Genomic DNA, 14,932 nt, shown 5'->3' with positions numbered 1-14,932 from the left:
CATTTAAAGATTGAGAACCTCGACCCTCGAGGCATTCAGCTGTCAGCTCTCTTCATGAGTGGCGTGGACATGGCCCTGTTTGCAAACGACGCATGTGGCCAGCCTGTGCCCTGGGAACACTGCTGTCCTTGGATGTATTTTGATGGGAAGCTCTTCCAGTCCAAGCTCCTCAAAGCAAGCCGGGAAAAGACCCCACTCATCGACCTCTGTGATGGTCAGGTCAGTTGCAGGACCACAGTCTGGTGGAGGTGGGGAGGAGCATCTGGCCACCTTTAAACAGAGGGAAATACCGCTCACTGGCTAATTGGTCATCTTTCATATCAAATTTGTAATGACCCCATGCAACAGGATTCTGTTTTAGATTGGGCACAGCCCCTTGTGTGAGCCATGTCAATTCAGTGTCCATGAGATACACAGTCCATTCAATTTTCATTAATCACCATAATTATGTTCTATGAATTTGTCTCAAGCATTGTATTAGCAGATATTGCACCTCACTTCTTAGGAGAAATACAAGGTTAGGTTCCTTTGATCCTCTGGTCACAATATCTTTGTCAGCCGATCAACACATAACCTTGTTTATGTGTGTTTCTGTTTAAAGACATCTTATTGAATATACATTGTTAATTCGCTCACATTGAACTCAGGCCAGCAGCGCTGTAACTCAGCCTGAACAAAGCTCATCTACATGTATTTTCTCCATGAGGCACATCACAGCCTGGCACTTAGGAACATGGACAGCACTCAGCACTGTACTTGGGGCCATGTCAAACAGCAAAGTCACCCACAAAAAATTTTAAAACGGCACTAAGTAGATGGCGAACAGGACACTTGCTTGTAGTGGAAAAGCTGAAACAAAAAGGCAGCGTCACCTTCTTCAACCTCAGCTGGCAACCCAAAGTGTCCCCTGCTCTGCATGTCTGCACATGACCGTGAGAATGCCACAGTATTGATTTGGGGTTACCAGTACATTTTAGCAAGTAGGTGAATTCACGGATGTGGAGCTCATGAACAATGAGGATCAGCTCTGCTTTTTTAAATTCTGGTTTAAAAATAAAGTGAAGTAGGTTATCGGGTTATTTTGTCCCATTGCCTAAAAGAGGCTCAGATTGGCTTCAAGCCTTTAAACTTTAGACTGCAAAGCATGCAGATTTACTACGGAGTAAGCAGATTTTCAGATTCTGGTTAAAGATTGGTTGTCCACAAGGCACTCCAGTTGAATGTTTGGGTCGTTAAATGAGCTTCGTTCGGGCTGCAGGATAGCACTACTGGCCTTGAAGTCAATGAAACAGGCAATTTGTATATTCCTCATCTGTTCAGGCTGTTGTTTTTCATGATCTAATGAACATGTAGTGATAGAATAGTCTTCTCAGAGCAGCTTTGCAGACAGGTCTGGTCCCATCCTGGAGAGAGAGCTCTAGGCTTCCCTTAAGAAACCTCTATCACTCTGCACTGCAGTTCGCTCTCTGTAAAATGCAGTGAATACCTGACCTAATACTAAAGAGGCAGGAAGTCAGCTTTAAAGATGTGAACTAGGCATCATCTATCCTGCAGTGCGTGAGTGGAAGGAAGGAAAACTGTGGGTGAGATGTCTTGATTTAGCCTTTGATTTTGAGAGCGAAATCCACAGTTTCAGTAATAGCTTTTAGGGTAAATGGTTCTCACCTAAAGATATGCTCAGACAGTAGGAATTCATGTTTGTTTATGAGATTAAGAGGTATCTTATTTTTGCAATTTTGCTCTTGTGGTCATCTTTGTAATCTGCAAACAAGTACTGCTGAGCAGACTGCCTGTTTCCGGGTAAATAACTAGACATGGCACAGCAACCTATGTCATTTCTTTCCTGTTCATTCCAATTCAACTGGAACCTTGTGAATCACATGCTGGTGCTTGACTTGCAGGCTGAGCAAGCTGCCAAGGTAGAAAAGATGCGGCAGAGCATCCTGGAAGGGCTGAACTTCTCCCGGCAGAGCCTCCCGCTCCCCTTCCCACCGCCCTCTGCGCTGCCTTTCTACCCCACTTCTGTGTACCCACGGCACTTCGGGCCTGTCCCCCCAGCTCAGGGCCGAGGGCGGGGCTTTGCAGGTGAGTATGTCCACCACTGCAGGTAGGGCCTTGCTGGTGTGGGAAGACAGACGCACACACAGCTTGCGGGCCTTGGTGGGCCATGTCTTGTCATGTTGAGACTTTGTAATTAACTGTCAGGCTTAGTTATGGAAGGAGCAAATTGATCCCAGAAGAGATTCTGAGAAAGGGAGCTACAGAAACTGTGGCAGAGATGAGATTTTAAAATCAGCCATTATGGCTGAAAACTCTGCTTATACTATGATTTAAGATTTTTCTCTCATGTGAGGTCAGGGGAGCCCTCCTCTGCTAAGGCCACTGACTGGGCCATGTGATAGTGCCTGGTTGCAGGAGGCTCCTTTAGTATCGTTGAAGGTGACATGTCAGTGTTCTGGTGTTGACAAGAGGGGTTTGGGAGACCCCTCCCTGGCAGTTGATGGTATAAGAACAAAAACTGGAGGAAATGGGGATCACTCTGCCTGAAAGCCCACCGGGGACTCTCCCCTGAACCTGGTTGCTCATGGCTTCTCCCATCTTTCTCCACCCGGGTCCCACAGGAGTCTGTGGCTTTGGAGGCCCCTATGGGGAAACTGTAGCAACAGGCGCTTACCGTGCCTTCCGCGTGGCGACGGCAGCAGGACACTGTGGAGCCTTCTCAGGCAGTGACGGCAGCAGGACTAGCAAGTCGCAGGGTGGTAATTATGCCATGCCTCCTCCTAGAGCTTCTGCCCACCAGCAGCTTCCCTGCTCCTCTGGCTCCTCTTCTGTCCTGACTCTAGCAGCACATTCTTTCCATGGGGCCCCTGCCCTGGCATTTGTTTCTGCTCCTTTCCCAGCCCCTGTCTGCCCGGGTCTCTGCAGCAGCTTTGCTGTGGCCCATCTCTGCCTGCCTTCTGGGCTATCATGTGTCCATACACAGCATTTGTGTGCACCCGGCCCTCTAGCCTCCTGTGACAGAACCCGTTGCCCAGTAATACCCAGTGATATGTCTTTCCCACTTTATTCCCGGACAGCCTGTCTTGGTAAAGAGGAGTATGCAGGTATAGAAGATTTAAGGCCACAGTTGAATTCCTGGCTAAAAACTTACCACAGTTTGAAACATTTTAAAAGAAACATCTGATATTAGATATATAAATCAGTTTGTTTATTTTAAATTCCCATTGCTTCTCTTCTCACTTGTATTAGGCTTACAATGGAGAAAAAAATCTTAATATTTAGTTTTGAAATAATGTCTTGTGATTTTGCTGTAATTTGAAGCCTGTGACTTGTGGCTTTGTCACAAGTCCTGCATTTGGGGATTGCAGATTTAAACCAGGCCATCGAGTCTACATTACAAAGTTATTCAGATATATGTTAAGTAACTTTGAGGTAGGCAGGCCTTTTTCTTTGAACCAGGAATGTTTCCCCAGCTCATTTACTTGGGTGCTTACAGAGGCTTGTGAGAGAAATCTTATGTAGCAGTGAGACTCTCACAGATGAGTGCAGCCCCTCTGTGGCCGCAGGAGCATTTATCCCTCCCCACTGGACTTGCATGCCCCTTTCTTGCCTCCCCTAGGTTCTCCTGGCTGTCAGCGCTTTCTTCTTCCTGTCCCTCTGTCATGCGGTACACAGTGAGGTGTGTTCTGCTTCACAGTTGGCTCAGCTCCTCACAGCCCTGGCCTGGAATCTCCTGCTAGCCTGCAGTTGGGGTAGAGCATGGGGGTCGGGGAAATCTTAGGGTGAAAATGACAAGAGGAGCCTGCATTCTAACTTCCCCCAATTTGTGTTTGGAACTCAGATATGCACTGTCCAGGGTAGTAGCCACTGGCCACAGGTGGCTCTCAAGCACTTGAGCTATCACTCATCCAACCTGAGCTGTGTCCTAAGTGAAAAGTGCACTTTGTTTTAAAGACTTAATACAGAAAAAAAAATGCAAAATATCTCAATAGTTTTTTATATTGATTACATGTTGAAATTATATTGTATATATTCAGTTAAAGAAAATAGATATTGTTAATACTTATTTCACATGTTTCTTTGTATTTTTATGGTGTGGCCACTAAAAAACGTAAGACTTGTCATAGATTTTGTTGGACAGCACCACCTGGCTGCTAAATCACCATGGCTAACACCTTGGTGATGAGAGTTTATTAGTGTAGCCATCTTCCAGAAAATAAGATGCTTGAGAGTCTTTTCTGTTTTGTTTTTATCAGAAATTTTGCGAACAGTTAATTATTTGAGATTTTTTTTTTTTTGGTAAGTCAGAAAACCTTAGAATATGCAGGCTACCGGTAATTAATAGAAGTTAGTGTGTACAGAAAATTCACGACCCAGCATAAGGGAATTCTAATTTAACAATCTAATAAATTTCCATAATGTTTGGTTAAGGTAGTAAACTTAGAAGTTATTATCCAAAGAGAAGATAATATGTAGAATCGGTGCCATCTGCACCCAGGACAGTACATGATGGACTGTAGCTCCATCTCTTGCACTTCAGTTGTAACCTATTTCAGTTGTCATGGATTCTTTGAGTAGCCAACACATTGGTCTTACTGTCAGGTGTATTTGTAACAACAGTTAAACCCATAAAATCAAACCGTGTGCACATAGATATTCCATATAATAAACAAGCCTTCACAAAGCAAGAGGAAGGGCTTCATGCAAAGCATAGACCACAGCTGAAAAGAAAACACTTCCCTATTTCTCTTTCCCATTCTTAATTCTGGAATTGTAAAGGTGCTGTTTTGTTCTTGTCTATTTTTTTGTGTAGGAATCCAACCTATACCTTCTCAGGGAGGGAAGCTAGAAATAGCTGGCACCGTGGTCGGCCACTGGGCTGGGAGCAGAAGGGGCCGCGGGGGCCGTGGGCCTTTCCCCCTACAGGTCGTTTCTGTTGGAGGACCAGCAAGAGGGTAAGTGCTAAACAATGAAAATGTATTTAATTTATATAAACTAAAAAACAGCCTCTTACTTGCTTTTTTTCAGTTATGAGTTTACTAGAAACATTTTTATATCATTAAATACACTCTTCTTTGTAATGTTCTTAGTGGTTATATAGTATTGCATTATATACATACATACTATATATATGTCATTATTTAAATTGTTAAGTAATTATCCACACTTTATTCAATTAACTATTTTATAATGTTTAAAACAGTAGCATTTTTCAAGTGTATTATTTTTCAAATTGCATGCACTGGATGTGAACGAAAAAAATAAGATTGATTCCTTGGAATTGATCTTTGGCATGTCCATGATTTAATCAACTCAATGCTTCCTGTAAGCATAAGATTAGAAACCTTTAAATCCATTTGATATTATTTTAAATGTTTTAAATGCTGTTTGTAACAGAGTCAAGTCTCTCTGCTTTTGTCCTTACTCTTTAGGCGTCCAAGAGGAGTTATTTCCACCCCTGTGATCAGAACATTTGGAAGAGGTGGGAGGTACTATGGCAGAGGTTATAAAAACCAGGGTGTGATTCAGGTAATAACATGACACAATGTGAGTGCTGGTTCACTTCCTGGTGGTCTTGTCTTCCAGGCTAGTGTTTTACTGTGGGGGGGGGAGGGGGGAGGGGGTTGGGACGTTTCTGTGGAACATCTAACTTGATGGTGGCATATGGTCCTCACCAGCTGTTAAGTCCCTCAAATCATTTCCATGAGGTTTGTACTCAGGTTCACAGCTGCTTATAGGAATTTACTTAGCATAATCCAGGGACATTGGATTATAAATTTTTTGAGCATAATCCAGGAACATTGGAGCATAAATCCAGGGTGTTTATATTAGGAAACATTATTAAGTAAATAACATTTAGGATTTAAAAAGAAAATCATGACTTTTAGTGCTAGGACAGTATGTCTGTTTCTCCTCCTGGACCATCTTGACTAACTTCTCCATGAAAGGATTAGCCCAAGAGGAAACAAATCATGTGCTTATCTTCAGAAAAGAGCTAGAACTTTCTTCCACTTTGTGTATACCATTATAGGACCTGGATCCTGGTGAATTTCCTCTTAAGAATGTTATCAGTCAGCTTTAACACTGTAGTATGTTGTCTCACTTCTTGAATTACAGCATTTAATCAAAATGTACTTTATTCCGATGCTATTCATGTAAACATTAAGAGGAGTGCATGCACTCTTGTTACTCATATTAATAAACCATATTTAGAAACTTAATTGGCCAACAGAAGATAAAACTGCCTTTACCAGGTGATCTTAGCACCTTGGTCACTTGTTACAATAAAATACATCAAGTTAAGTACAGAGGCAGTCCCTTCCCTGAAAGTGGGGCGCAGGCAGCCCCTTCCCAGCACAGCATCCGGCAAGGGATGGGACTTGGCTCCTGACCTCCCCCCCAGGCCCACCCTGACCTTCCTCTGCCTTTACAGAGATGCATTTTGAACCAAAGGCAATCTTAGCCTCTCAACACGTCTAGGACAGGGAGCCACAATAAGGTCGTGGCTCCCTCCCAGAACCCTTCCTGTAAAAATGGCCCTTGTGTTACTCTCATCCTTAGAGGATAACGAGGCCTTTCTTGAGCCGGTGGTAGAGACTGTGGCCCCACATAGTTTAAACACTTTATTTTAATATAAAACATACATACTTTGAAAATTTTCTTAGGTAAGTCAGAAAACCTTAGCATATGCAGGCTACTGGTAATTAATAGAAGTTAGTGCATACAGTGAATTTGTGACCCAGCATAAGGGAATTCTAATTTAACAATCCAATAAATTCTCAAAAACCACACCAAACAGATGTGTAGCTTAATTAGCTATCAGGCAATGCCATGTGCCGTCACTGGATGAACAGCACCACCAGCCATACAGAGAGCCCTTGCTCCGTATCCCAGTGCCTCCCTCCACCTAAATAACCGTGACCTAGAACTGTTCTCGGTTCTCTCGTGCCATCTCTGTGGTCTCATTGTTCTGTGTGGTGTCCCTGGCCGCGGTAGTTTTGTGCATTTTCTTTGCTTGCTGTCTCTCAGCCTCCCTCCCTTTCTTGTCCTTTACTTCATCTGTGGAAGCACAGCCCAGGCACAGCCTGACAGAGCTCTGGATTCACTGCACGCGCTCAGTGCCATTCCCGTGCGGCTCTGCTTACATCTTCCTTACCCACTGGTAGCTGGGTCTGGGTGCTGCCTTGTTTTCGGGTTTGTCCCTGTGGCTGCGTGCTCTCATGTCTGCTTGTCTATTTTTGTGTGTTGGACCCTGTTAGTGTCTCAGTGTCTAGACTCATTCATTCACTAGGGATTGCAGAACAAAGATGTTCTCAACCCATTATTTATTTTTCTTTATTTATTGGAGTATTTTTATAAATAGATGCTTCTGGTGCTCGAGTATTATAGCCCTTACAGGAGAGGCAAGGTCTGCATGTGATGCTGCAGTCACCTTGCCTGTACTAGGCTGCTGGGCCCTTTAGCTGTGACATGAGGACCTTGGTAGCTTTCTTCCTAGGGTGTCACCCAGCCCAGTGGACCTGCAACTGCCACTTCTCTTAGTTTCTTGGTTTCTTCAGTGGGAAACAGCTTTTCAAGACCATAGTATAGGCACTGATACACTCTGACTGCCATGGGGTGGTCACTGTCCCTGGCGCTCTGTGTACACAAGCACAGCTCCATTTCTTCATACATGAACATGCACACACACACACGTATGTTTTCTACTATATATATTGTTAAGATGGAGTCCTCATACCAGTGTTTCCAATTCAAACTGAGGACTAGGCGCTTTCACTTGGCCTCTTCATTGTCTGGATGTCCTTTCTTCACACCACGTCATGACTTACGGGTTTTTCCTAGAAAAGAGCTAGAGGGGATGGTATGCACATCATATATGCTGTGTGCACACATGTATACATGCATACTGCTGCTTTTTTCTTTTCGGTGAAAACCTCAAGAGTTTATTTATATTGACTCAATTCAGATTTACCACCTCAGAAATTTACTTAACCTTTGCTGTTTATATCTGCATATGCTTCCATCCTGAGGATCTTGGTTCCTAAGAACCCAGGGAATAATTAACTTAGAATGTCCTATGTTGTACACACAGGCAGCTCAGAACATTAATATTGCCATCACTAGCATCATCACTGAGGACAGGTAAAATGTTGGTATATGCCTCCCCCATCCCATTTCTTGCATTAAAAAAACAACAGCAGCAGTGTTGTAATTGTCTGCATTGTCCAGGCATACAGCAGTGACCTGCTTCATTCTTCCTTTAGCCTCATTTGTCCAGGTTCTGTACATCTCTGCATCCCAGGCCTCACCAGCCTATGTCTGGAGGTCCATTTTGTCCCTCTGAGGCTATTTCTCGACTCAGTTCCTCAGGGAGGACTTTTGGGAAAAATACTCTGTTTGAAAAGTTGTTTTCCTAACATAGGGATACCTTGGAGATATTGTGGGTTTGTTTCCAGACCACTGCAGTAAAGTGAGTACCACAACAAAGAGAGTTGTAATCTTTTTGCTGGTGGAGGGTCTTGCCTTCAGTTTGTAAAAATGTAACATTTGTGAAGCACAGTAAAGCAAAGAGCAGTAAAGCAAGGTATGTCTGTCTGTTCTTGAAAACATTGACTCACATTTCCTCCCTAAGTATCTTACATCTATGTCATTTTCTTCTGTCATAAATCTTTGCTGTCAAAGACCGATAATCTAATTGTCTTTCCCTTTAAAGCCATTTGCTGTTTTGACTTAAATGCCCAAATTGTTTTCCGTTTTTCTATCAAAGTTTAGTGATGCACCCTGCTGCTGGTTGCTCTGGGTCAGTGCACTCAGTACTGGACACGCTCTTTCAAACACGGTTTCAAATCTTGTTTTGCATCAGGAAGTTTTCTTGAATTACCAGTTTTTCATTTCTGTGCTTTTTCTTTGCTTGTAATCTCTGGTGCTCCTGTTTTCCTAGTCCTTCTGGGTCCGTCTTCACTCTTGATTTCTTTTTATCTTTTCCTTTCTTTTTTTGATATAACTCACAAAACATAAAATTCACCTGTTGAAAGTGTACAATTCTCAAGGTCATGCAGTAGTTACCACTAATTCCAGAACATTCATCACCCCAGGAAGAAACCACATACTCAAGAGCAGTCACTATCCCCTGCCCTGCACACCCCTATCCCCTGACCACCACATATCTGCTTTGTGTCTTGGTGGACTTACTCTCTGTACCTTTCATGTCAGTGCATGTGTGGCACATACCAGCACTTCATTCCTTTTCTTTGTTGAGTTACAATCTATTGTGTGGATTGGCCACACTTGGTTTATTCATTCATCAGTTCATGGACGTTCAGGTTGTTTTTATCTTGGGGCTGTTATGAATAATGCTGCTATGAATGGATATGTGTGTGTGTGTGTGTGTGTGTGTGTGTATAATTTCAGTTTTTTCCCTCCAGTTTTATTGAGATATAATCGTTATATTAGTTTCAGGTATACAACATAATTTGTATACATTGCAAAATGATCACCACATTAAGTCTAGTTAAAATCCATAAACTTACATAATTTTAAAAGTTTCTTTTTGTGATGAGGACTTTTAAGATCTACTCTCTTAGCAACCTTCAAATATAGGGTGGAGCAAAAGTAGGTTTATAGTTTGTATGGAAAATAATATAAGTAATAATACAAGAATAAACTGTATTTTGCATACTCATAGCTATAAACCCACTTTTACCCCACCCTGTACAACAGAATATTATTAACTAGAGTCATTATGGACAAGGTTTTGTGTGGACACGTTTTCCATTCTCTTGGCTATATAGGTAAGAATGAATTCTCACATGGTAGTTCAGTTTAACTAATTGAGGAACCACCAAACTGTTTTTCCAAAGTGGCTGTGCCATTTTCCATTCCTACCAGCAATGTCAGAGTTCTGGTTTCTCCACATTCTCACCAACACTTTTTGTTATTTGTCTTCGAGTTTAGCTGTCTCAGGTAGTATGAGGTAGTATCAAATGTAGTTATTTAATTTGTTGAAAGTATTACAGATGTCCGTCGTACCTCCTCACCCCATTGACCCTCTATACCCTGCTCCCCCCCTCCCCAGGCCTTCCCCACACAATATTGTCCCCCCCTCCCCAGGCCTTCCCCACACTTTCCCACGCTAGGCATGTACGCATATAAGTTCATTGGTTAATCTCCCCCCTGCCTCCTGCCCTGAAATACGTCAGTCTGTTGCATGCTTCTATGTCTCTGAATCTTTGTCAGTTTATTTTGTTCATTAGATTCCACATATGAGTGAGATCACGTGATACTTATCTTTCTCTGCCTGGCTTATTTCGCTCAGCATAATTTTGATTTGCATTTCTCTATCTTTGTTTCTCTCTGATCTTAAAAATTGTTTCTTTTCACTTTCTTCAGGTATTAAGATGCTTATTTGGTGTATTTCTCCTAGTCTTTGTCATTCGAATAATCTTTTTCTTTTGAATTCTCCTCTAAGACTGTCGCCTCACTTTCTAGCTTTTCTTGGTGTGATTGGTGTACGTCCTGTCCTATCATAACCCGTTTTGAAATCAGAGGAAGCAGTCTTGGTCTTCTGTGGACATACTTTCTGACATAGTTCATAGACCACAGGAATGTTACTCCATTCCTTATTTTTCTATAGTGGTGTCACATGTGCTTCACCTTGGTACTTGTTGTGCTTAGTTTTAGGTTACATTAGTATTCTTGTATCTTGAGGACAGATAATGAAGGGCAGCTTGTCTCCTGAGAGTTTCTGACCTGTCCTCCTGTCTACGTTGTTCCCATCCTGGTGGGGCCAGTTCTAAGAGGATGTGTGCAGGGGAGGCAGTGCCGCCCTGTGCTTGTGGTCACTGGGTGGCAGGGACGCCTCACAGTGGCCCAGGCTTGCAGGAAGAATGGCTGTAAAGAGAGGTGCAAGCTGGCTTTCCTTCTCATTCCTCTTGCATCCTCCATGAATACCCCTCACCCCCCTAGAGTAACTGTGGGGAGGCTCCTAGTAAAGAGGCCCCTGATGCAGTTCCTGCAGCGGGTGTCTGTGAGGGGCTGCTCCCCACCACTGGCAGTACCGCTGCAGGTATTTGTTTAGTCCAGCGAGTGTACTTTTTCCTTTGAGGTTTGAAAGCATGTACTTGATATCTTCAGTGTTATTTTTTGCCCCTTCTTGGCCCTCCTATATTTTATTCCTCCTATATTTTTATATTATTTATTTCAAGGTTCCAAGAAAATGACAGTAGTATAGACTTCTGGAAAAGTTTACATTAGTGTTTCTGAAGTCTAGGATTGAAAACTAAAATGAGAAGACCGTGTCTGACATGGAACCCAAAGGGGAACATGGTGACCACTGGTGTAGGAGAAGGCATCCCTAAGGTGAGGGTGATGGGCACCTTCAGCCCCATTTGGGCTGAGCAGGTGGCCTTCACCTTCAACTGGGAAAACACCTCAGAGTAGCAAGGACTAGAAGGCACTAGATGCATCGCCATCTTGTGTTGAAAGGGGGTGGGATGTGGAGCTGGAAGATCTATAAGCAGCTTACCTGTTCTGAGCCTGTTTTCTCATCTGAAAAATGACCATTTGAAGGTGAAGACCATCAATATTTTCTTCAGCAACAAGTCTCTGATGGAGGGTCTCAGCCCTGGCAGTGTTACCCCTAGGGGACACTGGCTTTATTTGGAGACATGGTTAATTGTCACAGCTTGGGCTGCAAGTACTGAGGGCTTCTGTGGGCAGAGGCCATTAATGCTTCTCAACACCCTACAGTGCACCACACGGCCCGTGGCAGAATTATGAGGTCCACTGTGTCATGATGCCAGGTTGAAAAACCCATGCTCTAAGATGTAAGCAACTGAAAGATCTTTCTTCATGGTTCCTTACAGAGAGACCTTGTCTTTCAGGAAATGTGTTGAATCAGTCTCAACATTCATTTTTTTCCAGAGAATTGTTTTTAAATCTGTTAGGAGAAGGGGGAGACCCATTCAGAAGAGATAAGCCACAAACACATGTAGCGATTATCAGTGCAAACTTTGTTCTTGCTGAGGTTTCCCAGCAAAGAGTGCATCATTCCTTCGTTTCCCAGAAAAAATGGGCGTCCCTCTGCCTCATACGGGCAGGTGTGCCATTGGTGGTCATGGGGGACAGGTGTAGTCTGAAACTTCAGAGTAGACTTATTGAGGGGCGTTTTTTACTGTAAATGACTCGATGTTACACAAAAGGATTAGATAGGGCTCTTCAGGTGGATGTCCCTCATCATCAGGACATTAACTACAGGGACGCTGAGGGACAGGGACACAGGAGCAACTGCTGAGACAGGAGAAGCCTTTGCCAGATGAAGGTCCATCAGAAGCAAAGACACTGTGTTAGAGAATGAGTAGAGAATGTACGTAGAGTATATAACAGAATGTACAGAGTGTATACAGACTTATGGAGTATATAATAGAATGTATAGAGTGGAAAGTACATACACTCTATTCTATTCCTGAATCTGCAGCAAGCGCCATCAGGCCTCAGCACCCCTCTTTCCCACTGTTTATCAAAAGCTGCCTAATTGCTTGTGTAATTCATTTGAAACAGGGCAAGCCTCCTTATGCTGCTTCAGCAGAAGAAGTGGCCAAAGAACTGAAGTCAAGATCCGGGGAATCCAAGTCCTCTGCCATCTCTTCAGACGGGTCCCTGGCTGAAAACGGAGCGGTGGCTGAGAAGCCAGCTTCCCAGATGAATGGGAGTGCAGGCGACACCAGGGCCCCCAGCCACTCGGAAAGTGCCTTGAACAATGACTCTAAGACGTGCAATACAAATCCTCACTTAAATGCACTAAGCACAGACAGTGCTTGCCGTGGAGCTGATGCTCTGGAGGCAGCTGTCTTAAAGCAAGAAGAATAAACTTATTTTTTATAGAGGGTGAAGGATGCTGGAAGGGTAAGGATTTAGGAATATCTGGAGAGAAAGAGAGCCTACAGTTATGTACATTTTTTCCTTTCCGTAAGAGAAAAATGAGGACTTTGGAAATTCGGATCCCTCTTTGATATCAGAGATTTAAAAAACACATTTTTAGTTTTAACCAGTTGTAGTCAAAATGCTACAATAAACAAAAAGAGAAAGAAAATGAAGAGCATTTGACTCCCACTCTTAAAATGAAGTACACACAAAGTTTAAACTGGTTATGACAAAAGCCTATAGTTGTGTTTCTTGAACTATAAAGAAAACAAATTTTGGCAGTCTTTAAGTATATATAGCTTAAAATATCATTTTTAGCATTTGGCACCATATGTATGCCATTATCTTTGATTTTGCATTACTGTTCACAAGAAAGCTTTGTTTAAGGCTTTGATTTTATGATTATGAAAGAAATAAGGCACAACCACAGTTTTTCTTTCTTACTTAAATTTCATCACTGTTGATGTGGTTCTTTTGTGTTAAAAGAAAAAGTGCAACTATCAAAACAAAAAATTATAGAGTAATATTGCCGTTCTGCTGATTTTAAATATACAGTACATCATACATACTTTACAAGCAAGTTAAATGGAGATAAAGTTGAAATCATAGAAGATGCAAATGACCTTTCAAAATCAATACAATGTGTTCTGAAACTTTTTGTGACTTAAATACCATGCATCTGTGATCAATGAACTATGTGGTTTTGAATCGAACGTAGACCATTAGTGCTACTACTTGAGCTAAACTTCTGCATGGTTCATAATTTTTAAAGTGTGTAGTTAATATTATGCATGTTATTGTCCTTTCTTCCATTCTTACCAGTATGTGCCCATTTGCAAAACAAAAATGCTAATAATCAGTAATAGTCCTATAAAAGATGTTAACTCTGTTTAGTCATTGACTGATCTTGCTCTAACCTTAAAATTTTGTGATTATTGACCTCTGTTGCATTTATTCTAAAACACCCCAAAATTATCTAGCTGTTTCGAATATCAACATTACCCTGGTGTATTCACTGCTGTATGCATTATTGTTCTTTGTTGCTGTTTTATGCCTTCATATTAGCAAAATATGAAATTCTGTGAAAAACAAAAAAAAAAATCCCTTTGATCTTTAAAAAAAAAAACACCACCCCCCTTCTGTAGCAGGAAACAAATTGCTTGTTCTTGAGAACTTTCCCATCAAGAATTTAGTAGAAGCAGGTATACTTATATCATTTTGATGTTTTTGTTAATGTTTCCAAACAATGTACTTTGAAATCAGAATCACTTCTTATTCGTTTTCATATAATTCTCCTGATGCTCTTCATCACACATTAGTGATCAGAAACGAGATGTAATTCCCCAATCCCTGCCCGCAAGACTTGAGTAGGATCTTACTGTAAGTTGAAGGGAGTTTTGCCCTAACTCATGGATTGTGCAAGAATGAACTGCTGTTGGGTTTGACTGATTGTAGATGGGTTGTGGTGTGGTGTATTGAAGGCTATTGAATGCAACTTACAATGCTTAATAAAAATCTTTATTCTTTTAGTATAAAGTATGGCGTGGCTTTTAAATTCCTTGTATTTTACTGAGGTTTAATTCAAACTGAAACAGCTACTGAAGAACTTGGTCAAATAAATAAGACTGAGAAATATTTTGTCCTTTGCAAATAATTCCAGATTTCCAGCTCTAAAGGAACTTACATACATGGTTAATATGAAAATTATGCTGATCTGAGTTTCAGTTACAAAAAAGACCTGAGAGCAGGCTTAGAAATAGAAATTTATTTTTCTAAAAAAGCCCAAGGAAGAAATAAATTAGATTTTGATTAAACCCCCCTTTTTTAGTTAGCCAAACCCATACTTTATTCGGATTTGTTTAGTTTTTACAGTGTCCCTTTTTGTCCGGGGAAGGACTGCGTTACACCGAGCTGTCCTGTCTCCCCGCCCTTCCTGCCGGGACAGCGTCAGGCCTTCCCGCGGCAGCCGAGAGGGCTGGGGGCGCCCTGTGCCGAATGTCCCTCGGTTGGA

At 42.2% G+C, this 14,932-nt stretch overlaps 1 protein-coding gene across 3 annotated transcripts in view; it reads left to right on the top strand.

The window, feature by feature from the left end:
* Positions 1–14,459, top strand: part of FAM120A (family with sequence similarity 120 member A) — a 95,776-nt gene extending 81,317 nt beyond the window's left edge. Inside the window, exons 13-18 of one of the 3 annotated variants that reach the window (XM_081151971.1) lie at positions 10–219; positions 1,902–2,085; positions 2,622–2,756; positions 4,814–4,955; positions 5,433–5,529; positions 12,559–14,459. In XM_081151971.1, coding sequence (XP_081008097.1) covers positions 10–219; positions 1,902–2,085; positions 2,622–2,756; positions 4,814–4,955; positions 5,433–5,529; positions 12,559–12,867 — 1,077 coding nt within the window. In that variant the 3' untranslated portion in view covers positions 12,868–14,459. Of the gene's footprint in view, positions 1–9; positions 220–1,901; positions 2,086–2,621; positions 2,760–4,813; positions 4,956–5,432; positions 5,530–12,558 lie in introns of all 3 variants that reach the window. The other 2 variants (XM_081151970.1, XM_081151972.1) reach the window with 2 other exon arrangements.
* Positions 14,460–14,932: the final 473 nt, after the last annotated feature.

This window comes from Miniopterus schreibersii (assembly GCF_964146895.1).
Source record: "Miniopterus schreibersii genome assembly, chromosome: 11".
In the NCBI taxonomy this organism is placed as follows: domain Eukaryota; kingdom Metazoa; phylum Chordata; class Mammalia; order Chiroptera; family Miniopteridae; genus Miniopterus; species Miniopterus schreibersii.
This window is presented reverse-complemented; position numbering and strand designations above follow the sequence as displayed.